This window comes from Xiphias gladius, chromosome 2 (genome assembly GCF_016859285.1).
Source record: "Xiphias gladius isolate SHS-SW01 ecotype Sanya breed wild chromosome 2, ASM1685928v1, whole genome shotgun sequence".
Taxonomy (NCBI): domain Eukaryota; kingdom Metazoa; phylum Chordata; class Actinopteri; order Istiophoriformes; family Xiphiidae; genus Xiphias; species Xiphias gladius.
In genome coordinates, this window is record NC_053401.1 from 11243114 (window position 1) to 11267689 (window position 24576).

The following is a 24576-nucleotide window of genomic DNA, read 5'->3' on the forward strand; positions in this document are numbered from 1 at the left end:
ATTACTTCAGTCGTTTCTTAAAATGAAATTTGATCATAGGATATTATGGGATATATGTCATATACTGTCTTAGTTGTCACATAAAGTGTTGCCCTTTATTGTAAAGTAGCCTACAAGAATGCTGTTATTATGGGCCTTCAGAAAAGGGCCTGTCAAATGAAATAAAATAAAAATAAAATAACATAAAATAAAACAAAATGGTTCATGGTTGGCTGATCATCCGTCTTCCACACCTTTGTTCTGTCACTTCTGTCATTCTGATTCACTGCTAATTAACCACACCGAAACCATCCTGTACACAAAGCAGCTGCATCACTCACTAAGTGACAACGAGGTCAAAACATCCACCATCTGGTTTCTTTCGAGAAACACGGGATGACTCTCAGACATATTTACACGTGGGATGACAAACAGGTGTCAAAGGACGCAGCCCGAGATCCCTCGACGGTTATCCACTTCATCACATCTGCTAGAACGCTAACCCAGCTTTTGTTAACATGAATCAATTGCAAGACAGAAAACTGGAGTTACCAACATCTGCTTCAGATGGGGAAGTCTGCCCAATTAATTGCAATGATAAGAGAAATGAATTCAGGATGCATCACAAATGCTTATCATCTATTAAAACCCTGGTAGCATCATGGCTCTGAGGATGCCAATGTCAATCTCTCACTTGGTCATTATGGTCCAGACTGAAATATATCAAGAACTATCTGATGGATTGTCATGAAATTTTGTCCAGAACTTTGTGGTCTCCAGAGGAGGAATCCTAATGACTTTGGTGATCATCTTCCGGTTACCAAGAAACAAAAACACTGAGATCAAAATGACTGCTCTGATTAGTTTTCACAGTCTCCAATGTTCCCTTTTTACCCATGGGACAAATATAAAATTCTGGACTATTGCTAAAAGGTAAGAGGAACCCAAAACACTAAAATAGATTTAGTTTATGTGCGTTTATATTTAAGTCCTTTACTAGGACTCCATGTAGCAAAAGTGGCTGTTGAGATTTACAAATTATATACATCTTATAGTAAAATAGGCACAGTAATTAGTGGTGTACAGGCAACACATCTGTCTGTAAAAGTAAAACTATTTAGCTTATGAACAAGTTCCATCGGGCTTTGGGTCATGAAACACACTTTAAATCTTTCCTGAGCAGCTTCCAGTAAATAAACTGGTAGGATTTAAGTGTCAAGGACATTTGGGATTTGGTGGTTGACAAAACACACAATTCATGCTGCAGAATTTGTACCTGTGATTTTATGCCTTTAAGGAAAAAGGCCTTTTTCCACTGGGTTTATATGTTCTATTTAGTCAACACGTCAACCTTATAATCAAGGGAACATTTCATGGCATTCAGAAGACACTGTATTCAGAAGAGACTGCAAACATACTACAAAAAGTATGAGAACCCAAATTTACAAGAACACTCAGAATTTTACACCTTTTAATCTGACCTCTGTGTGTAGGGCATGCCATCCTCCCATAAATGATATGATTTCTCCTTTCACTTTGCCTTCAGCATTATTGATTTTTCCTCTCCAGCAAGAATAGCTTCACTGATGCAGTCTTTCTTAGATCTCATGTATTTTTGAAGGTTGGACATCTGGTGGACTGCTGCAGGTGTACAGGGAGGGGAATTCTCTTCACTTTGCTCTAATATCTATCTCTTTCTCTCTCATTCACTCTCACACTGTCCTTCCAAGCCTTCCTCCTGGCGTTTTTCTCCCATCAACTCATACTTTTTTGGGGCAGAGAGAGTTGCGGAGAAGGGCAGAGGAGACTTAAGAGCATTTAATAGACATAAATTAATAAAAAGAGCAAAATGTGATAAATTCTTATTGGAAATAGATGTTTTCTCCCTGATAAGACCATTGCTGAATGGTTGTAAATGTTTTATGTAAGTATCATATAAAATGTTTCAAAATAACTGGGAAAAAAAAAAAAAAAACTTGAAATGTTGCTTAAATAGTCAAAGAATAGTTGTACTTGACCTTTTCAATCTGAAAAAGTGATCACTTCACCAGCTCAACAGGTCGCCTTCAGTTTTCAAAAGCACAACCACCAATCTACACATTTGCAAAACATTCCTTTATTATAAATAAATCTCCTTTTTGTATAAAAACTGGCATGCTTCAACCATGGCGTTTTACAGGTTCACGACCCAAGGCTACAACCCGGTTAGCCAAGACAGCAGGTGGAAACACACTCATCTCATTATGCAAGGGCGATCCATCAGACAACGGTGAGACAAGAATGAAAAAATCGTCACAACCACAAAAATACTTACAAGTAGAGAATAACAACAAACATGTTTGAGTCTCATAGATTTTCTCTTACATTTCTCTTTTTAAATATCTTTTAAAATGTAATCTGTTAAATCCCTTTCCCAGCCCCACCTTTGCCCTTTTAGATATAATGTCTACATGGTTTCTGAGAGTTTTTTCTTTATATTTTGATTTTTATGATTTTTTTAATTTTTTTTTTTTTTTTTTTAAATTTTTGTAGGTTTTAATAATTACTCTGTCCGCCACAGGGTCCTATGGTATGTCACTTTTTAATGTTGTATCATTTTTTAAAACAGGTAAGTTCATGGTAGGACCAATGAGCTGTGAGCAGTGGGAAAGCAGGCACACTGACTGGCTGTTTATGTGGTCCCAACTCTCTGTGGTTTGATGCGGAACAATACAAAATGTCTCATGCTTGGATTCCATTGGGCGCACTGTCTGTCCACCAGTTCTCCAGCCAATAGGCTTTGAATGACGGCTTCTTCTTTTGCTTGGCCCTGCCCCAAGACATGCCCCCTCTCCTGTCCAATCCCCTTCTCCGTCTTCTGTGGTTCCTTCAGATGGCATGATTGCTGTAGCTGACATATGTTGTCTTAGTTGATGAAGCTGCGTGAAGATGGAAAGGGTGGAAGGAAAAAAGTGTAAATGGGAAGAGGGATGATGAAGATGATGAAAAAAAGAGGAGGTGACAGTGTGAGGATGAGGGATGACGAATGGAGAGAAAATGAGCAAAAACGATACATGAAAGATACAGTGAAAGAGAAGAGACAGATTGGAGGAGTGGAGATGACAAAGAGAGAAAGAAACAGAGAAGAAAGCAGTTGAGAGCAGATTTTGCTATAGACGGTCACGTAACAGTGTCACATCCACAGTCCACCTGAGATGTTGGGGCTTTTTGTCAAACCCATTATGTCTTGTGTCCCCTCAAGCATTCCATGGTAAATGTCAGTGTTTTTGCAGCAACCAGAGGCCTCTAACTGCGCTATTGTTATACTTTTATACTACCCTTTTATTATTATTTTTTTTCTGTCTTTCATTTCTGTTTCGCCGTCACACTGCTGGAATAACCGAAAATGAGTCTCAGTGAATTATTTTCCATTTATTTCAAACCTGAAAAATGTTTTTATTGACATTTTCTTCGGCAAAATGTCAGTTGATAAAAATGTAGAGATTCTTAATGTTGCATTCTGCCTATCACCGTTGTTTAAATAAATTCTTGCCTAGATCGTATGGAACTTACTAAATTGCAAATCAAATCTCTAAATTGGGACATGACTAAGCAGTTTAACTATTGGCTAAATGAATGAACTATGACCTGCTTCCTTCACTGAACCAGCATGGTTTGCATTCACAGGTCTAAAACCTATTATGTACCTGCATACAGTATCCACAGAAACACGTGTTAAGCATGGCTTAGACTGTAAATATGCTCATTTGATTACAGATGAAGCAAGACTCGCACACATGTTGTGCACATACAACCAATGAGAGAAATCCAAACGTGCACACCAAAGGACTAGACTGAAATAGACTGATGGAGACTAATAGAAAAGCATCGATACGCACATAGACACCCAGCTCCTCATCAATGCGCACACTGAGGCGCACGTGCACGTGCAGCCACATCATTGCTGCTATTTCATCTGCAGATTGCTGACACAGGATAACCATCTCAACACAATACAGAGCTTTGAGGTGGATGTGACAGTGCTCCACTGTCAGAGCTCGGAGAAAACACACCACGTGATCTAAAAACTGTCACGGGTGCAGCTGTTTTGTCATGCAAAAAAGTCAGGTGGGAAATTTATTTTCAAATTGAAATTAAACGTTTGCAAAATTTAAGCAAAGCAAAAACACAATGTGAAATGTGTAAAAATATTTGTTTAAAAAAATATATTTATTCGAGTGTGTGTTTACACGGTTCTATTCCATTTGACAGACATTTAAAATTACCCTCTTGCAGGGAGGATGATAAAATTTCTTTGATTGTGAGACTAAATAACATCATATGAGCAGCTATTTGCCTGCATCATAATCAAACCCACGTCTCCTATGTATGTGTATTATTGTGTATGTTTGTTTAAGATTAACCTCTACCCCAAATTTACTTACAGCATATATATATATATATATATATATATATATATATATATATATATATATACATATATATATATGGTATTATTAAACAACTAGACCTCTCCAAATGTATCTATACATGCATTTCTTCAATAAAAAATTCTCTAATGAATGAAGACTCTGTGATACAGTTAAAAGGCCTAAAAGCTAGTTAGTGGATCTTTAAGCATAGATTCCTATGATTTTATTAGTTTATTATATGTATAATTATAAAATTTTGGTGTTCTCTTACTCACTGTTGGTCTCCATGCTCTCACATAGTTCAGTCTTCACCTCTCCGTTGGGCCGGTCTCCTCCCTTCTGGGTCAGTTTTCCCGACATGGTGGCAGCCGTCACAATTGCCTTCAAAAGTGTATATTGATGAGAAATCCATTCATTGTAAATGAAGACTATTAATATGGTATACGTCTACTCAAGTTCTGGCTTCCTTCTTAGTGTAATGTAATTCCATACAGTATTTTTGTTAGATTTATGATCCTCATTTCATCAGCATAAATCATATTTAACATCAGCCAACATATCAAATCAAACCAACTAAGATGTGGAAAATATTATGGAAATGTCACTGTGCATACTTGACTCCTCCTCACCTTGAAGCTGCGTTTTCGTTTGGGTACGTTCTGCTCGGGGTGGAAGAGGATGATGTAGACCTTGGGCATGTAGAGCATCCCCAGAGACACAGAGGCAGACAGGCTGAGGGAGATAGTCAGGGTGGTTGTTTGGATATACATCTGAGAAGAAAGAGAGACATACACACAGAAGGAGAGACAGAGAGTCATCTATCACATTTCAAGTTGTCAGAGATAGTTGCCGTAATCGTCCAACTACAGAATATGTCTGATGATGGAAAGAGCAGGAGGACAGATGGGAAGAGGGGGAAGAGAGGAAGTAAAGGATGGTCTAACAAGAGTGAAATTAGCAGAAAATTTGTGTAGTGACAGCTACAGTGACACACAGACAGGTAGATCAAGTAGTATATGAAATGATGGCACTGATGCAGGTGCTTAATTGCCAGTGTGCTACATAGCTCGTCTCTTTGTCTAAGAATGTGAAATTATTCTTAGCATTTTTTTGGCAGGCTGAAATACCATATGGGCATCGTTTATTGCTTCAGGTAAGTTGATAGTGACAGGCATTACACTAAAATGACTTTCAGACATGTTTCTTCTGAGGGTGTGAGGAACTACTAGATGACGCTTGGCCTAGATGAGACCCTAAAGGAAAAGACAACTTTCTTTTTTCAGAGATTGAGCTGAACTACAGTTTCCCCCCAAAACTTAGTGTATTTCTAGACTGTCCAACAGACATACAGGCAGACAGATGCTGTCCTTTTTGGTCGACTAGGTGGAAGGCACTAGGGAAAGGGTGTAGTAAGTTGAATGAAGGACAGTTACAATGACAAGTACTGTAGGCAGACAGTCAATATTGTTATGTATACCCTACTAAATTAGACCATTTTATTAGACCACAACCATTCTGCTAAGTAAGCTGGAGGATAGTTATAATGAATCAAGAAGACAGTCAGGCAGACACAAACACATAGATACACACTGTAGTGGACTGTGCACCATAGTCCTTGGGTCCATAGTGAGTTTCAGAGAGTAGTTTGGAGGAGGACAAATGTAATGCCAGGCTTCACCCACACCCCTGACAGAGCTGATGAGCTCTCAAGACATTGGGCTTATCAGGCGAGACTGAGGAAGGAAGGGTAAAGGGAAAATATGGTAAAAAATGGAAGGAGAAAGCCAGGAAGTGAAAGTAATAGAGAGGAATGGAGAGAGAAGGAAGGGAGAGAAGAAATGTAGAACAAAACTTGATGTCATGGGATGGGGCAAGTGAGGAGAAAAGAAGAGAAAAATGACTCGTGCAGACACTGATCAAGTGATGAAGAGAGCGAGAAAACACACAGTGCCCAACTCTACATTGTCAAGAAGTGCACATACACACTGACTGCGGCAGTGCTGGTAACTAAGCAGAAAGTAGAACAGAGAGAAACTAAAGCTGCACTGTTAACACTGCAGTGGCTGCACACCTCAGACAGCCAATCTCTGAAAATCTCACTCGTGCTGCAGTTTTACTGAGACTAATTTCTGAACTGCCACCGCTGACTTCATTTTCATTTAAGAACAAGAACAGTTTCCGGACAGTCCCATGGTACATTTGTGACATATAGTACAGAAGATTGAAAAAGTAATAATGTACAGAAGCCCTGCTTCACATTATTCTTTTGAAGCAATAAGAACTAACTCCATTAATATTAAACTGCTGAGTAGAAAGGTACCTAACATTGACATGAATCCTTTAATTGAATAAAAAAAATACATATGGTAACCACGTATGTATACATATATACATACATGAAATACCAACTGGATATTATGGAAACAGGAGACACAATATTATACCAAGACATTCACAAGAGTGATGGGGGGAGCAGTGTTTTGGCCAGGGTATGTTCAATTTCATTTTTTAATTTGGTAATTTAATTCGGGATTCATTGTAGGCTGCAAAAGCTGTAAAAATGCCTCTAGAAGCAGACAATACGCCATTTCTGAAAAACTGGAATTTGGAAATGGACATTACAAAATAAATAAAGAGGATATGACTTTAGGATTGTCAGTAAATAGTAACAGCCCTGAACTGCCTTCTTATGACTGTATTTAACAAGTCCAAAAATTACTAGTTTTATGTTCTTATTTGTCTGTCTGCAGTAATACATCCATTAGTAAAAGATATGTAGTTTGTTAACAAAACCTAACCAGACCTCATGATTCTTGCCTAAAAAAGAGCTCACTTGCAAATGGAATTTAGTATTCAACAAATATACAATAAATCTAATGAACTAATACTTCAAATAGATGAAAACATCCGAATCACCCTGAAATTCCCTAGTACTTAAACTTCACCATCAAAACGACACATGTAAACCAAATATCCTTAACCTAAACACTAGACCCCAGTCTTAACCCTCAAACAGGTTCTTGAAGAAGCCAAAATGTCATCACTTTCCAAAAATATCCTTGGTCTCAAACACTCAAAGCCCACATATAGAGGAAGAAGAAAACACACACCTGCCTGAAGGTGTAAGTTGATACCACTGACAGTAGCCAAAGGCAAAGGGGAGTGCACAGCCAATAAACTGGAGGCAAATGGACACACACACATTTCAGTATGTAGGTGTGTTGCATTTACTTATTACAGGCCTTGACATTAAATGCGCATATGAATATACATAAAAGGAATGTAATAATAACTTAATATGGAAAATTACCCACACAGTGGTTATTTATTTCGATGGATGACATTCCCATGGCAGCATCACAGAGTGTGTTGGTCAAGAGCTCTGCCTGCAGCCCCCCTACAGGCACTGACAGCAGTTTACACGCCACCCCCTTATTCTGACTTCTACTCCAGCCACAAGATGACACAGAAACACACATACATGCACACAACACAAAGCACTAACACAGGACTGAATTTTATAGTTGTGCGAGACAGATCACCAGTTAAGCAAGAGGGGAAAGATCATGAGAGAAAAATGCAATAGGGAATTTGTGGATTCACTTGTACTTTGCCAAATTGTTCTCTTTTCATATTTCCGCCAACAAATTGCACTCAATTGAATTGCACCGATACAGGGATCAGTGAGTGTCTATATCAGCGAGGAACAGATGGAGACACAAATACACGTTTTCAGTAGAAGAGAGGGGAATGAAACTGAGATAAAGAAAAAAAAAACTTACTGAAAGAGAGTCAATGAGGAAAAGACTGAGAATGGAATAACCCACAGGAAAAAAAAGGCAGAATAACAGTGAAAATGGTAGGAAAGAGAGATTCCCCAAAGCAGTGAACTTGCTCTTGTCAAAACGGCAGCAAGGCTTCTGATAGCTGCTTCCATTACATCTAGCCTTTGGTCCAAAGTTTTGGCTTCCAGCTGTTATTTACACAAAGACACACATGCATGCGCGCAAACACACACACACACACAAGACTGTCCTCCTCCACTCTGCTGTCCACAGCTGATAATAGCTAAAAAATGTGTGCATTTGTGAAGAACGCTCTATTATCCCAAACGTCACACTCAGAAAGTAGACGATCAGCTGCGGACGGCTGCATACAACGTGTTCCCTTAAGGTTTAAAAAATTTTACATACGCAGACTCTCTCTGGTCTGTGGTAGGAAGAGATTCAGAGGGAAGAACAGAGGATAGAGTGGTGGCTCATGTGCTTTTAACACCTGGGGAGAGAAAAGGAAGAGAGGAATAAATACGGAAAGAGGAGAGGAACACAGGCTGCACTAGATTCTGTAGGCAAATACTTGGCTTAGTGTTGCTCTTCCTTTTAGTCCGCAGGTTAAAGGAAGTGATACCTTAGCTAAACTGCCGGTCAGTGTCAGCGAGTAATATTGCAGGAGTTGAACTATCAGTGCTGTGCTGATAACACAGGGGTGTTTTTATTGTCATTTCCAGGGGACTCATTTTATCTTGTGTTCCTGACAAAACTGCTCATCAAAAGATTTTCATCTACTTAACAGCTTGTTATTTTTCAATTAATGCTTAAAGGATAAGTCCACTGTTGTTCAAATCTCACCTTTTTACTGTGATTACTATCAATTATAACCACAGATAGCACAACCTCGCAGATAGCTTTATTATTTCCCAAGCAACCTTATATCATATTTAACATATTTGCAAAAAACAATGATTTTTAATGCATTGAGTTTGCTTTTAATGTAGATCAACATCAAGCCACAGCGCAAATAGCATAGTTGAAGACGCTTTGATGATCCCACACCACTCAGGCAGAGGTGGCTGTTTCGGTTGGTTGGCAGGGCAACAGCCGCACATGGAGGACGAAGGACGACCAATTTCAATTCTGGACAAGAGAGGAAGAGAGAAACTGCTGAGTATGGTTCGCTGGCCCATTGGCCCTGAAGCTAACTACAGGCCACCCATCAACGAGTTCAGTGAAGAGAGAGCCGTCCTCCTTTCACAGCACACCAATGTGATAGCTGAAGCATGACAGCTAATGTAGATTGCTGTTCTGGGTTGGCTTGGCTGCACCATATTTGACAATCTGAACCGTAATGTACAGCCTTTAACGACTATATCAGAAAGTAATCAACTAAATTTGGCCTATCTTCTGCATAAAGTGCAATTCCCTCGCGCTGATGTATGTAGAGGGGCGACACGTAAATTGTACACATTAAGTTAAGCCCTTAAACATCTGTTGTATTAATAAAGAAAGGCACTGTAATGCAGCTTTTCCTCTGCACATTTTGTGGATTCTCCATCCTCCCGACAACACTACTTGGCTTTCAGAGGTTCCACATTCACTGTCAAAAAATGCCACTCACAGTGAGGTAAGTGATGTAGTTTAATCGCTGCTTTTAAAATCAGGAGTCCCTGAGTCAGACCGAGGCATGATGCAGCAAAATCCTCAACACTTGAAGTGGTCTAAAGGGGTGTGTCTGTGTGCGCACACAGAAAATAATGTATTCATACTCATTTGATTCAGAACATACATGGGTTATAAGAAGAGAAACACATATCCACACACACAAATCCCAGCCTCTCGCACTTGATGAAGCAAGACATGAAACATGCTCAGTCATTCGACCGCTTCTGTGATTATTGCAACCTCTTTCATACGTACCAGAGAACAAGAAAAGGGTGGTAATATCAAAGAGCTCTAGCCAGCAACATGGGTAGCTTTGCCAAAAGCAGAGAGAGGGGGTTAAAGAAAGATAGAGAAGAAGACGAAGAGAGAGAAACAGATGGTGCGAATATGAAAGACAGTATGGGTAAGCGGCAGAGAGAATAAACGAGGAAGTAAGAAAGGAGGCAGGTGAATGACAAACGGGCAAAGAAACATTTGGGAGAACACTCGGCTGACAGGAAGTGGAAGAAGATGACAGAGAGAAGGGGAGATGGAGAAATAAAGAGAAAAAGTGATGAAAGGAAAGATGCAGTAATGGCGAAGCAGGGCAGAAGGACAGTGTCTGAACTGAGGAACAAAGTCCTTAAGCACTTTTAGCCATGGACATGTTTGTGATTCCATGAAAATTATTCCCACGGGACACTTTCATGGAAGCTCACACATGTTCAAATTAACACTGCCACAAACTTCAACAAAGCACCAGGGTTATGTTTTGTGTTGCCAACTGGCTGACTAGTTGCCTGTTGACACTTGTTGGCACTGCTGTGCACAGTGTGACATTGTTGAAAGCATAACCAACTGCAGAAGCATTTCACTGTTGATAAAAGTGTAGATATATTACAGTAAAGCTCCCTGGGAATCCCTGCAAGCTTTGAAACCTTCTTTCACACATGTTCCTTTTACTGGTGTCCCTGCAAACAGACAGGACACATCTCCTACCGCAGAGAAAGACACTGCAAAAATCATATTTTCCAACACACCGGGATTGATTGGTTAGAAGTGATTTGAAATGGCACAACATCTGCTCTTCACTTGGGCCCTGTTGCACCAAATTGCTGCTCATTAAGTTGAATTTTCAACTCTCTGTTGTTGCGGAGTCACCGAGATCTCTTGCCAAACATCACTCCCTTTTCTCTTCGTCTCCCAGCTCTCATTTCAAATAAATGACTACAGGCTGCTTTGTTTCATGTCCCGAGTCAGCTAACGGTCAGAGAGAAAGAGACATTGGGAAAAAAATAGAGGGGTGAGAAAGCATTGTGCACGACTTATTTAATTCCAAAAGACGTCTTGTATCTTTCTATCTCGACATACTTTCCATGTCATTCCCTCACTTTTGCCCACACTATCTCTAATGATTGGTTGGCACTCTGCACTGCACCCCAAAGCACTGTGTATCTCTCTCTGGAGTGTTTTCCTCCGTCATCGCCCCTTCTGCCTCTTAGTCTCTTTGACTTCATCTTTCTGCCTTCTGAAACTCCATCATATGTTTGTCTGTACTATCTCCTCGTCAGCCCTGCATCATTTAACATGCTTCCATCTGTGCATGTTGATAATGAGTTTAGATGTCCTTGATAGGTCCCTGTCCTAACCAAACCTTTTTACGAGTGGGGTAACATTTCAGATCGCCTAAAGGTCCTTTACTGACTTAACGCTGCTATTTAGTGTCAAATCTTTCTGGGCGTTTGTGTGTGCGTATGTCTCTCTCTCTGTGTCTAATTGACACCCCTGTTTCTCTCCACTCACACCATGGGACCACTCATCATTTTAATCACCTGAGCCACGGGAGGGTGAAGGGATTTGAAAGGACTTTACTTTTATTTATTCATTTTAAAAAATGGAAGGAGTCATGACCGAACCAGTGTCATCCACTTCCGAACATTAAGGATTATTACCAGTATTCTTTTCTGAATTTTTTTTTAATACACCAAGTAAATAAACTAGGAATGAGTAAATAAATTAAATGCTAACTTTGGGCAATTTTTTTGATTGTAATATAATTTAGAAAATATCAGAATGTATATATTTTGAAAATATGTGTATTTTGTTTTTTTTACACTTGTGACCAAGCCTGGTCACTCCAATATTCGAAACAGCAGAATTTTGCAGCAAATAGATTCATTTCAATGGAATCTCTGTGATCATTGGACTTGCTTGCAAAGACGAAGTACATCTCTGTGAATTTTTTGAATTTTTAAAAAATGTTTTCATCTGTGCCAGTGACTAATAATAAGAGTCCAAAATGGAGGTGGCTATAGTATCTTATTAGCTGTGTTGCTGATCCACAAAAGAAGAATGATTATTGGACACGAGACCTTAGTTGATGGTAAGGATACAAATCTTTTGGTTAAATTGTGTGACCTTACTATCCCGTTAGCAACCAAACTAACAAGCAAGGTTGTTAGTTTGGAGAGCTTTTTTTCCTTCTTCAATAAAACTCTTTATTGAAGGAAATGGATAATCCTGAGTACAAAAGGACCGTTTAGAGAAAATTTCAAAAACCTTCGAGAGCTATTGCGACTGACTAGCACTTGCATATTCCTTGTCGGCTAGCGTCATAGCAGTTAATTTGCCAGCTGCAACAGTTCACGAAGAAGCTGTTAGTAGTCACAATGTTACCAAACTTCTGCAACTGAATATTTTGTGGATGGATTTTGTTGTGCCACTTTCTAGTGTGACGGGGTCTTTATACGTTTCTCTCAGTGAGTCAGTTTATGTCAGCGAAGTTAGATGGAGCTGTGTTTGATCATATGCTCAGACCAGTTCAAAAAGAAGGCTTAAGAGGTTTCTAACATTGTGCCAAGTTTTCGATCTGCTGCGGCTCCACAGTCCAAATCAAACTGAAGTTGTTGTGTTCGGTGGAGGCAAAACAACAAAAATACGTCCACGGCCCTGAGAGGAAAAAACATAAAACATCTAAGATCTCCACCTTTTTATTTAATTAAAATTTATTTGCTTGCTGCGACCTGAGTCTCATTTTACTTTTCATTTACTTGATGCTCTTCTCCTGAGAAACTTTCAATAGGCAATAAAATGCATCACCTCTCATGGATCACCAAAATTTTAAGCTGCTTAGCAATACAGCCATGTAGAGAACAACAAAACAATTGCTAAGAACTGGTAGGCTTTGCTTTTAGTCACGCCAGTTTTACAGTCTCATAATGGCCTAGCGATTACTTTCCCCTTAAAATACACACTGACACTGTTTTTGTTTGGCAACAAAAAAGCAAATACATCAAATGACAATCTATCAGGAGAGGGGAACTCACAATTAAGTATCATTATAGTATTAATTAGAACTTTTTTTAATCCCTTGAATTATAGAAGCATTAAACTATCAGAGTTCTACCTTAAATAACGGATATCACTGAAGGAACTTTGAATTAACTTTAAAAGCCGATTACTGTCAATATTTAAGTTCAAGACATCGCACTGCAATTATGCATTCTATTCAATCTATACAATGTAGTCTACGTATAAAGTCTCTACTGAATCCATCTAGCTTAAATTGATTTTTTTTCCTCAGCCACACAAAACAAATGGTAGTGTAGGCTGTCTTAAAATAACCTCAAAACCATCAGTTCATAGCCCCAGTGGAAAGAAACAACTAGACAGCTGTTACACCAATTACAGTAAATGTTCAATTCAAACCACCAGCCGTGGCAGTTGAGAAGAATATCATCTAGAAACCTATTCTTTTTCAAAAAAAATTACTTAAAAGTGAGTGGAGTTTTTTTTATTATCCTGGTGCATGAAAAAGTTACTTTTGTAGATTTTTAAAATCTCTCTTTCTCAAGGTGCTTTTTATTCAGAGCTTCTTTTATCCCCAAGTTGCACTTCTCCTCACACCAATCACACACATTTTTCAAACATGGTGCTGTGACAAAACACACAGGACAATGCAACAAAAGCAATGAGACAGGGCCCTCCACCATAATATTTTAACTTTGTGTCAGTGCAGTTTAATTGGGCCCAAATGGTCACTGTTTTCCACAAGTGCCTCATTATCTTCTACAAAACAACACAACGGAGAATTTTTTTCCTCCATCTAATCCATACTGGTCTGAGGTCTGTGTGTGTCATGAAAGAATGCACAGGCTATTTCATAAAATAATGTTGGAGCAGTGCTTCCTCTGCCACAGCTTGTTAGTGTAGCTCTTTCTGACCTATCAGATCTGAATGACGTTCGGCTTGCAGTCTCAAGTCAAACAAATTTCTGAGCAGTGCATAAAGGTTTCATTGTCATGCAATCTGTGAGGGTGGCCCTGTTGTGAATCTCTCTCTCTATGTCTCCTCACTGACATGACTGTGGCCCCACTGTGCACAGCTCTAGCCAATTAAAATACCCAGCAAGGACTTACATGGAGCGCCATCAGACAGCAGACTGTCCAAATTGTGGGGAGAAAAAAATATGTCACGCCTTGAGCATGTAAAATGGGAGTGTCTGTGTGCTCTTCGTTCATGGGTGTTAAATGTGTCTGTTTCTGCAGCTGACTTGATGCAATATTGACAGTAACTGAGCTGGAAATAATACAAAACAGTTCCCCACAGTAATACTGAATTGGACTACATAGTCCCTACCCTCTTTTGTAATTCTAATGAAATTATTGCAAAAAACAGAAATCAAGATAATAATATCATTTCATTCCCAATGACTTTATTTATGGGAACACATCTGTGGACTTATTAATCCACTTCTTTTAATTATGTTTCTGTTAGGAACAGTCCACTGATTCCTCTAATTCAACCCTGTTTTGAAATTCCATTTCCTTCCTGGTGAAGGAAATGTCACCAGTCCCCCATGCCTTACAATGTCATCATTGTTGCCTTAATAGTTTCTTTAACGTTTTAATGATGTTGTTGCCATGTTGCCTAACTATCTCTAACTATGGAGGAACATTCTGTGGTAGCGATAGCTGAAACAAGTGATGTTAAGGCTTAATGTGCAGCCAACTAAGAACAGCAGGTAAACAACTGTGAACCTTTCCCTGACTTGAGAGATGTAATGACGTTTCAGGTTGTATGAGTTGCTTGTGGTTCGAATCAACAGCTAAAAAAGTAAAGCCTTGTCATGTGGTTAAAGTCTATTGTGAAACTGCCATCTGAAGTCAGATGTGCAGGGAAGACTTTAACTGTGCTGTGCAGTAAAACTCAGAAAGACATCTGACAAGTTAAGCTTGTTACTATGGTGATTTTGTTTGCACGGTGAAGCAAGATAGAGGAAAATGTTAAATACAACGGTTAACTAAAGGGCATTATATTTCTTTGCTTTGTATATTAATTTTTGCTGCAAGTCGTACTAATGCCCATCCGTTAAATTCTAATCCCAGAACACACACAGTGATGAAGCCTCTACTCTGGTACACACACACACACACACAGACACACACACACACACACACACACACACACACATTCATGGTAAATATACATTCATTTAGACACAAGAATTAAATAAAAATTAACAATAACTACAGAATAGTCAAATGAATGCTTATGCACCCACACTTAGCATACTGCTGATCAAATTTTGACCAGGAACAACAGACCAGTGTACACACACACAAAGTAGTGTAAAGTGTGCACTCCACTTTCTAGTGGCCCACGCTAAAAGGTGAACAACATTTAATGACACTTTAATACCACAGCAAAATAATACCTTAATTCATCTGGAAGTACCGGCTGGAATAAAAATCCAAGCTTCAGAGCACTGCCTCTCAACTCGTTGTTGAGCAGACTTTTTACTCCTGATTCAGACCTGAATACTGCCTGAAGCTTTGAGTTTGAGAGAGCACCAAGATCCCCCAGCCAAGTGTTTCCTGCCCATTGCCAGCAACTGGATGCCAGGCTATTGCATCTGCAAAGCAACAGCTTGAAAGGCAACAAACTTCAGCAGTACAGCACTAATTTAATTGGGGCATTGGGTATGGCTTAATTTATCCGTTTTTCAATGTTTCTAGTTTTGCCTAAATTATCGTCCTCATGGATAATTAATACGGTACGATTTACTTAAAATAGGCTGCATTTGCATTTGTATTTTACAGTTTGTTCTTTTAATTGGCTTTTAAAAATAATCAGAATTTATAACTCAGAAATCTTGAAATGTTAGGCACAAAAAACTACTACTACAACTAGCTAACGGCTAGTTAACAACTAGTTAGCGAACAGTTTCTCGGTGTTTGTGCGCGCGCATGTGAGCGTAAGTTAATGTATGTCTTTCGAGCATGTATGTGTGTATGCATAGAGTGCAGTGTGTCTACGAGCGCGAGCATCTCTGTGTGAGGTCCCCCTTGGGCGCCCCCCCCATCCTTCAACATCTCACTGCTTGATGTCAGGATCTGACACTTGCTGTCTGTCTCTCCCCATTTTCTGCCAACCGACCAAATCCCACTAGAACCCGGCAAAAGATTGCAAAACCCGTTCCTTCAAAAATTAATGAAAGGTTTTCCTTTTTTTGCCCTTCCACACAGCCTGTTGAAGATAATCAACCCCAGGATTGGTAAATTCTGTCAGAATAAAGACGACATGACGTATAAATCGAGCAGAGGAAAGAAACATTCTTCAGAAGTGATCTGCACTCTGTGCGTGTTCTGCAGATTCCCGTGCAGTGCTACTGTAGGAGTTATGAGCTTATGTATGGGGATATCAAAATTTTTCCTGGCATGTTACCTACCCTGTAAAAATGAAGATCTGTATGTTGTTGTTTTTTTTTTTAATTCCAACTCCTACCAAAAAAGTTTGCCTTTGGAAGGTAGTCTTTATACTTAGTTACATTGTTTTCTTATTCAATCATAACCACATTGGCTCCCTAAACTCAACCAAAGATAGTATCATCGGTTGCTAACACAAGCTGGATAACCATTTCTCACCAGTTTGCCATGTTAAAATCTTCACAGACTCCTGTCTAAAGTGCAAGAATATTTACAACATTTGTGTTCACAGCATGGAATCTGCATTTCACAAGATGCGGGACGTCATTGTACAGCTGATGCAGTTGTATGACTGAGCCTTGTGGTTCAGTACTACTGCTCACGTGATAAAAGAAGCAACCTACCTACTCTTAGTCTATATACCCACTTTTCCCTCAAGCATCCCATAAATACATTATGTACCTATTTAAATAATCATATTGCTTTCAATAATACTGTAATTGGGGTTGTTGCATTAGAAGCTTTGTACTCGTGAATGTAATGAGAGGCTTGATACAGTCCCTCCATAAATTCACAATCTTGTGATCACAGTAATTACAGTAATGCAAATTCATCTTTGGCCATCTGTCCGATTTTTGAAGGATTCAAACATTTCTGTTTCTCTTTTCCCTCTTCATCCTGCTTTTTGCCTCTATGTATATCTCTGTGTTTCAATAGTAGTCTTCTTTGATCTATATTTCTCTCTCTCTTTCTCTCTTTCTCTCCCTCTCATCTTTAGCGTCTGACGGTTGTGTAAATCCCACCCTCCTTTGACTCTTTCTGTCTGCTATTAGTTGTTAACATCGCTCTCACTCTGCACTCCCACACTCACTGATTCATTCTTTCTTTGCTGCATTTTGCCTCCTTTTCTTTTCCTCTAACTTCCTCTCCTTCCTTCATCCTCCGTCTTTCTCTTTTCCAACGATGTTCTCACCCTCTCGACCCCCTCTCTCGCTCTTTGTGTCGCTTTTATTCTGCCCCCCAGTCTCTCTTCTCCTCTGTCTCTCCCAACCTCTTCAGATCACTGTAGATTGATTACCAACGGTTACTCCCGGTAAGGATCTGGGCAGTCACAGGTTCTCCACCGGGACCACAGTCACGGCCATAAATCTGTCTGAAGGCCGTGAGCTGTGACACTGTGCGTATATGTGTGTGTGTGGTGTGAGGGGCAGAGATAGATTTCTGAGGCAGGTAGATAGATTGCGTGTGTTCTTTATATACTCCTGAGGACCAAACGCAATCACAGGGAAAGAGAAAAAATGAGGAATGTTACTCAAAGTAAGGCCATTTGCCATTCTTCATTTCTTAAAGAGGCTATTTTGTGGTGAGGACTTTTGGGTCTTGCTTTGGTCTGACGTCAAGCAGTAGCACACGTGCGTGTGTGTGTTTGTGTGTGTATGTATGGATGGGTGGGTGTGCATAAGAGAGAGATAATGTGAATGGGAGGCCTTGAGAGACAGAAAGTGCATAGGGGTGTATGAATAGCAGCCGCAGTGACTGAACAAGTACATTCATACTGTTTAGAACACGCGGCTCTGTCCTTCTATTATGACACTGCAGAATTCAGTCTGTCCCCAAAATAAGCTTAGGCCTTACAACTCCTAATATAAAACCCAGGTGTTCATATCCATTTCTATGGAATGGAAAAATTCAGATTCCCATAAAAATGGTGCATGTAAGCATAGAGTTTCTTCTGGATGACAGGAACAGCTAGTCCTGTACTTGCATATCAGAGATTTTAACAGCGCATGATGAGAAAATCTCCTCTATCCCTCAGCAACTCCAACTCCATTATAGAGCAAGTAACGAACAAAAAAAAAATTAAATCAAATATGTCTCTGTCTGGGCAAGCGACTGGTGCACACATGATGACACAAAAACACGCATGCTGTGAACAAAAGGGCACCCGCTCGAACACACACAAACTCAGTGAGTGGTGTGTGGGTGGCAGCGGGGTGGTTGCTTCTTCCTTAGTTGAAGGCATGAGATAACAAGCTGACCATAGGACATCTGGAGAGCAGATGAGGTGGCTCACGAGGAGAGAGAAAGAGGGTTACAGATAAAGAGAAAGGGGCAGGGAAAAGAGATACAAGAAAGAAAAGAAAAGAGAGAAAAAAAAAAAGAAGAAAGATGGTCATCTGTCCATAGTGTCAGGCAAAGGTATGATGAGAGAGGGGATGTACCCTGTGGTTACTGCTTTACAACAAGCAGAGACAGTCAGAGGTAAGCGCACATGCATATACACACAACACACACACACACACACACACACACACACACACACACACAGACAACCTTTCCCATTTCTGCAGGGTGCGGCAGAAGCTGTTGGAGCCAGCAGCCTTTACATGGTAGCATGACCTATTTCAAAACAATACTTCCCTGGTTGGTGATGGTTAAGAATCCCTCTCTCCCTCTCTGTCTTGATTTATCTCTTGCATTCTTATTCTGTGTCTCACTGTCTCCCTGCATGTCCCTATCTCTTGCTGTAACTTTCCCTTTCAATTTTTATCTCTCCCTCTTTGTGTTTCTCCTCCTGTGTCTCTTTTCCTCTCTCCTCCCCTCTTTCTCTACCCGCTGTGAGTCAGAGGCACTTTGAGTATTCAGAGGGGAAGAGTGTGAGGGACAGGATGCGAGCAATGGAGGCGAATGAAAAGAAGGGTGTTAAGTCCGGGGGAGAAAGCAGAAATACGAGATTAGGAACAGATGAGAAGAGGTTGTGGCAGGGACTGAACAAATGTAAGCTCCTGACAGGGACAGAGAAGCATGTGGCAATGAGTGGGTGACCAGAGATGAGGATATGGCATAATCTGAAGTCTCTTTTTTGTCAGTAAATGAACCACAAAAATTATTTCTAAGCGAATACAGAAAGATAATTTGGTGTTACAGACTGTACGCAGGGCACTCTTTTCAGCTCCACTGTGACTATTCTGCTGATCGCACAGACAGATCCAGCACTTCTACTAGTCAATGCAGTGTTCTTTGACTTTTAAAAACTGACCTGGGGAAAGGAAGGTTGATGGTCTTCTTCATGGCTCAAAAGCTAAGAGACTATTAAAAAAAAACAAACAAACACACGCACACAAACACAAAATTGTCTCATGAATACGGCTGCCGCCTGGCCCATAGGCAGGAAAAAGGAAAATAGCACATCTACCAGAGTGTGGACCTGGAGATGTATCCTGAATAATCTAGCAGGTAGAAGCTAATAATGAGGTAAAGAGAAGCCGAGCATCAAAGATTATTATGGACCTCGTAAAGAGTAGTTTCACCGGAAAAAAAAAACAATAAAACTTAACTATAGGTCAATTTATTAGCTTTTTCCAGAGCTTTCATACACTTGCCAGAAACCATTTACACCTCTGCAGGTACACTTTAAAGACCAGACCTCCCAGGTAAGAAAAGACGCTGCATATGATGTTACATGCAACAACAGCCGGGAACACTACACTTGGGAAAGGGCCCTGGCTAAGACACTGAATGGACCAGAGAAATTGTGTTCCGGACCAGACTAAAACTGTTGAAAACAGAGACAGAGATTGAAATTTCACACAGTGACACCATCTGCCTCTAATTCACCCATTCACACACACACACACACACACACACACACACACACACACACACACACACACACACACACACACACACACCTACTATGTTAGCCATACTAGGGGTTCAGCGTCTTGCTTACTGACGACACTTCTCCTGTCCACACGTGCCAGCCCTGCAATCAATGGAGGACACGCTCCACCTGCCGAGCATCAGCCACCCAAATGATAGCGTGCTAACTGAGCAATCTCCATGACAATTTAGCAAACTCAATTGTCTGTTAAAAGACTGTGCGATTCATTTAAAAGCTCTAGAAAAAACTCAAGTAAGTGGACTTTGAAGTAAGAGCTTTCTTTTGTCAAGGCAAAAAATTGAAACGCTCCCACAAAGATGCATTCTTTCACCATCACCCTGAAAAGAAGCACTGAAGCAGATCTGGTGGAGTCTGGCTGAATGGCGCCTAGAAGATCACGCCCTCATACAATACGCATTTAAAATGTCTCACGTGGCTATGGTGAGAGCCACTCTTTCGACAGGAGCCTCACCACAACCTCACTGCCATTAACAAACATTGCTGTACATTTCACACATTTCAGCATTCCCAAGCAAGCACAGGACACAAGCGTTGCAACCCCCCCCAACAAAACCAGACCTATGCCCTTGGTAGAGCTCTCCTCATTAAAGCCCCGTCAGCGAGTCACATCATTACCTGTTTATTCCTTTCACTCCTCTCTCTCCTCCCTCTCTTATGCTCTCGCTGTTAGCCAGCCAGCTGCCACACACTCCAGAGGACATTCCAATTAGAAACAACATACACAGACACACAAATGTGCACTGGTGGATATTCCAATTAAATACAACACACCAGACAAACACACTCAAATGCAAGTACACATTAAGTCGCTGTTGGACATTCTAATTAGCTGAACAAACATAGCACGGAGGCTGCTCAGCCCATCCACTAAGACGGGACACTTCAGCACATCAGATAACATACACACACGCATGCTTGCACACACAGATGCGTGGACACACCCCAAAGGTGCCAGGGCACATCAGCATGATGTTGCATGAATTGTGAAATGACAAAGGTCAAGAAAGGGGAAAAAAAAAAAACAACTCACTGACTCTCTTAAAAAATCCTGCCTCAATAACTTCTCCAAAACGCTTCTTTTGGGTAAAAAAAAAAAAAAAAAAAAAGAGGGTAAGTAAAGGAAAAATACTATGAAACATCCAGCAAGAGTATGATTTGCCTGATGTGTGATTAGACTGGATCACTTTGATGTCAGCTTTTTGCCATGCGACAGAGGCCGGCATCCACCTTGAAAGGAAAAGCGGCTGAGACACAGGGAATGTGGGAAATGAAAATTGCCTGGTAAAGACTCTAAGAGCTGACTCTTTTATTGAGGATGATGCAGTGGGACAGGATACTGAAATTTGAGATTGTGCTGATGGCTATCTCAAGGACACATTTTGTTGTACCCTTAAACACACATACAGACGCAAGCATACTAAATGCAAGTTATATGGAGCTGTACATTAAACTGATTAATAAATATATTTTTATATTTATATCTCTATAGTGTATATGTGCATACCAAGTTATATTTGAAACCTGAGAAATACAACATGTTATTTATCTCTTCACAACCATGCATGTGTATGTGTTTACTGCTTATCTACCTGCTTTGTGCACATTTATAATAAAGAAAGGTGCGTGTTATGTTACATACAACCTGTGAAATCTTGAACCCATGCCTTGAATCTCAATGAGTGTATGAAGAGTTTTATTGTTAAAACCAGAATAGTTTCACTATCATGAAATTGAATCAAAAAACCACTTCGGCTTTAGCTCCGGTAAATACAAAGGTTTGCTGTGTGTATGATGTTATGAATTAGATTAGCACTTTTTGAGTGTGAGTATATGTGTGTGTGTGTGTGTGTGTGTGTGTGTGTGTGTGTGTGTGTGTGTGTGTGTGTGTGTGTGTCCTTGCCTTCTTAACACTCTGTTTCTGAACTGATAAGGTGAAATGACACCTTTTTATAAGGTGTCAAACCATCACTCAATCACTAACATACCTGATTATCGTCTGTCTGAGAAATACAAGTTTGTTTGTTTTGTTTGTCTCTATCATTGCCTGTGCATGTGTACATGGGGATGTACACTAAACCTAAAATATCTAAATGGCATGGAATACATGGAAAACATGTATTGTACATCCGTAATAAAATCATATCATTCATGATGTGAACCTTGAATGTACAGTAAAGACTGCATCCAGACACACACCGCCACCTTGTTAAAGTTACATCTTACATCAAATACCGATCAATTATTGACTAAAGGTAGGAGGAATAACCTCGAAAAGCCTGGACCAAGGGATGGATCCAGTCAATCAGCCAGACAGAAATCATCCTCTTGTACTCAGAGGAAATTGTCGTGACTCTAAGCCAGCTATAGTTGTAAAACATGTCTAACTCTCAGTGCCAAGAGATGCAGTTTTTATCTCTAGAAGGTTTTCAAGGAGCGAGAGAAAGCAAAGCAATTTTTGTCATAGCAATACATGCAAATTTATGACTCAAAAAAGTGATTCTAAAACTTAATAACGCTGCAAAAATGGGCTCAAGGGAATTTATTCATGCTCACAGAAAGCCCATAAAGCACACCATCACAGCCCACCTGTCAGTGAATTGTTATCCTATGCAAGACTTTTTTTCACAAAGATATACATAGTTTCACACAAATATCATCTAAGTCCATTACCTCTCTCCATGGAGTCAAATCATCCACACACCAACTCATAGAGCAATGCACTCTGCAGTCATCTTTCCTGTAGACTGTGATCACCCAGAGAAAATTGCTTTAAATCCCAAACAGGTGATGTACAGGGTAATCCAACAGACAAGATGAGCCGACTAGCAGACATACACACCATGGTCTCATCCTCTTTGCGGACTCTGAATTCCTAAAGATGATGGGTATGAAGTACAGACAACATCTATATACTCACACTCTCTGTAGACTGTAGTTCACAAAGAAAATGTTAAACAGATGTCAAAGTATGCAGGTTAGGTTAGGTATATACTAAGCTAGAGATAAAATTTACACATATGCACATACTCACCCTCTCTGCAGACTGGGATGTGCCAAAGAAGATTGGTATGAACGCCAGCCAGATGATGCAAGTGGTGTACATGGTAAATCCGATGGGCTTCGCTTCGTTGAAGGTCTCGGGCACACCTCGTGTCTTGATGGCGTAAACTGTGCACGTCACCATCAGCAGGATGGAATAACCCAGGGAGCAGATAAGCGACAGGTCCGAGATGTCACACTTGAGGACGCCGCGCGCCGACATGGGGTCCTGGGTCCGCTGCTCACCGTAGTCCACGACAGTGTGGGGAGGGTCCACCGCGAACCAGACAAACACGCCCAGGAGCTGAACTGAGATCAGGGAGAAGGTGATGACGAGCTGGGAGGCAGGAGAGATGAACCTGGGAAGGAGAAGATTAATGATATGAGAAGGTGGTGCAGCAAGGGAATAATGGTCCTAGGGTTTCATTTCAAGTGGGGCAACCTATGCTAGAAAGTTTTCTGTCATGCAAATATTATGTGCGTTTAAAAAACAAAAAGCGTCACCGCTACATGAAAATGATTTTGGCAGTTTTTATGTAATATGTACTATATTACGATACATGCGGCCATACACACTCCCACAAACCCATACTAAGAGGTGAAGGGAGATCAGGGAAGAGGTGAGGATGAGATTCGAGGTTAAAAAGAAAAAGAGGGCAGTGAGAGGCAGTTTTAGTAAAATATAGCAAGCAGTGAGATAGAGGAAATATGATGATCACCTAAGATGTGAGAGAGATAAAAAGCGCAAGGGAATAATACCCAATAACAAAAGCTGTGCATGTTTTCGCTCACACCCTTGGTGAAGAAACAGACTGCTCCTTCGAGCTCCCAGGCTCAAAGGATGCTCAGTGCCTGAATACCTGGAGGCACAACACACACTTGAACCTGAAAAAGAGCCTCAAAATCTTTTCTGTAGAATGTCACTGTTAACTGTTTCATTCTGCATCTTACATCAACTGTGTCACAGCTTTTGTTCAATACATTTAGTCTAATTTGCTGGTTTGCTTGTTTTCCTAAGAGCTAACAGTCACATACAACTAAAAAACAACTAAATAATTTGTCCTGGCTTTTCTGGAAAGCAGGCGAGAAATTTGGAAATTAATTATCATAAAAAAATCTTTATATGTATGAGCAATAGCAGTACAATAACACTAAATCTTACAGCTGGGTGAGTGCTGAAAGAAAAAAAGATGACCATCTGGGCAGCAGGGACATGAACCTGAGCACTATTAAATCCTGCATTAACATTTTAGCCACTTAGTTGATGCTCTCTCCCAGAGTCACTCGCACTGAGTACAATAGGTGAGTATGAGTTCATGAATCTCATACATAATGCA

The 24576-nt window shown here is 40.2% G+C and overlaps 1 protein-coding gene across 4 annotated transcripts in view; it reads right to left on the reverse strand.

Annotated features, from left to right (window-relative positions):
- Window positions 1-2578: 2578 nt before the first annotated feature.
- grm8a (glutamate receptor, metabotropic 8a) overlaps window positions 2579-24576 on the reverse strand; it is a 225922-nt gene continuing 203924 nt past the window's right edge. For 3 of the 4 annotated variants that reach the window (XM_040146236.1, XM_040146264.1, XM_040146254.1), the window contains 4 exons: window positions 23232-23598; window positions 5021-5161; window positions 4667-4772; window positions 2579-2897 (listed from right to left, as the gene is read on the reverse strand). In XM_040146236.1, coding sequence (XP_040002170.1) covers window positions 2848-2897; window positions 4667-4772; window positions 5021-5161; window positions 23232-23598 — 664 coding nt within the window. In that variant the 3' untranslated portion in view covers window positions 2579-2847. Of the gene's footprint in view, window positions 2898-4666; window positions 4773-5020; window positions 5162-23117; window positions 23130-23231; window positions 23599-24576 lie in introns of all 4 variants that reach the window. The other variant, XM_040146245.1, reaches the window with a different exon arrangement.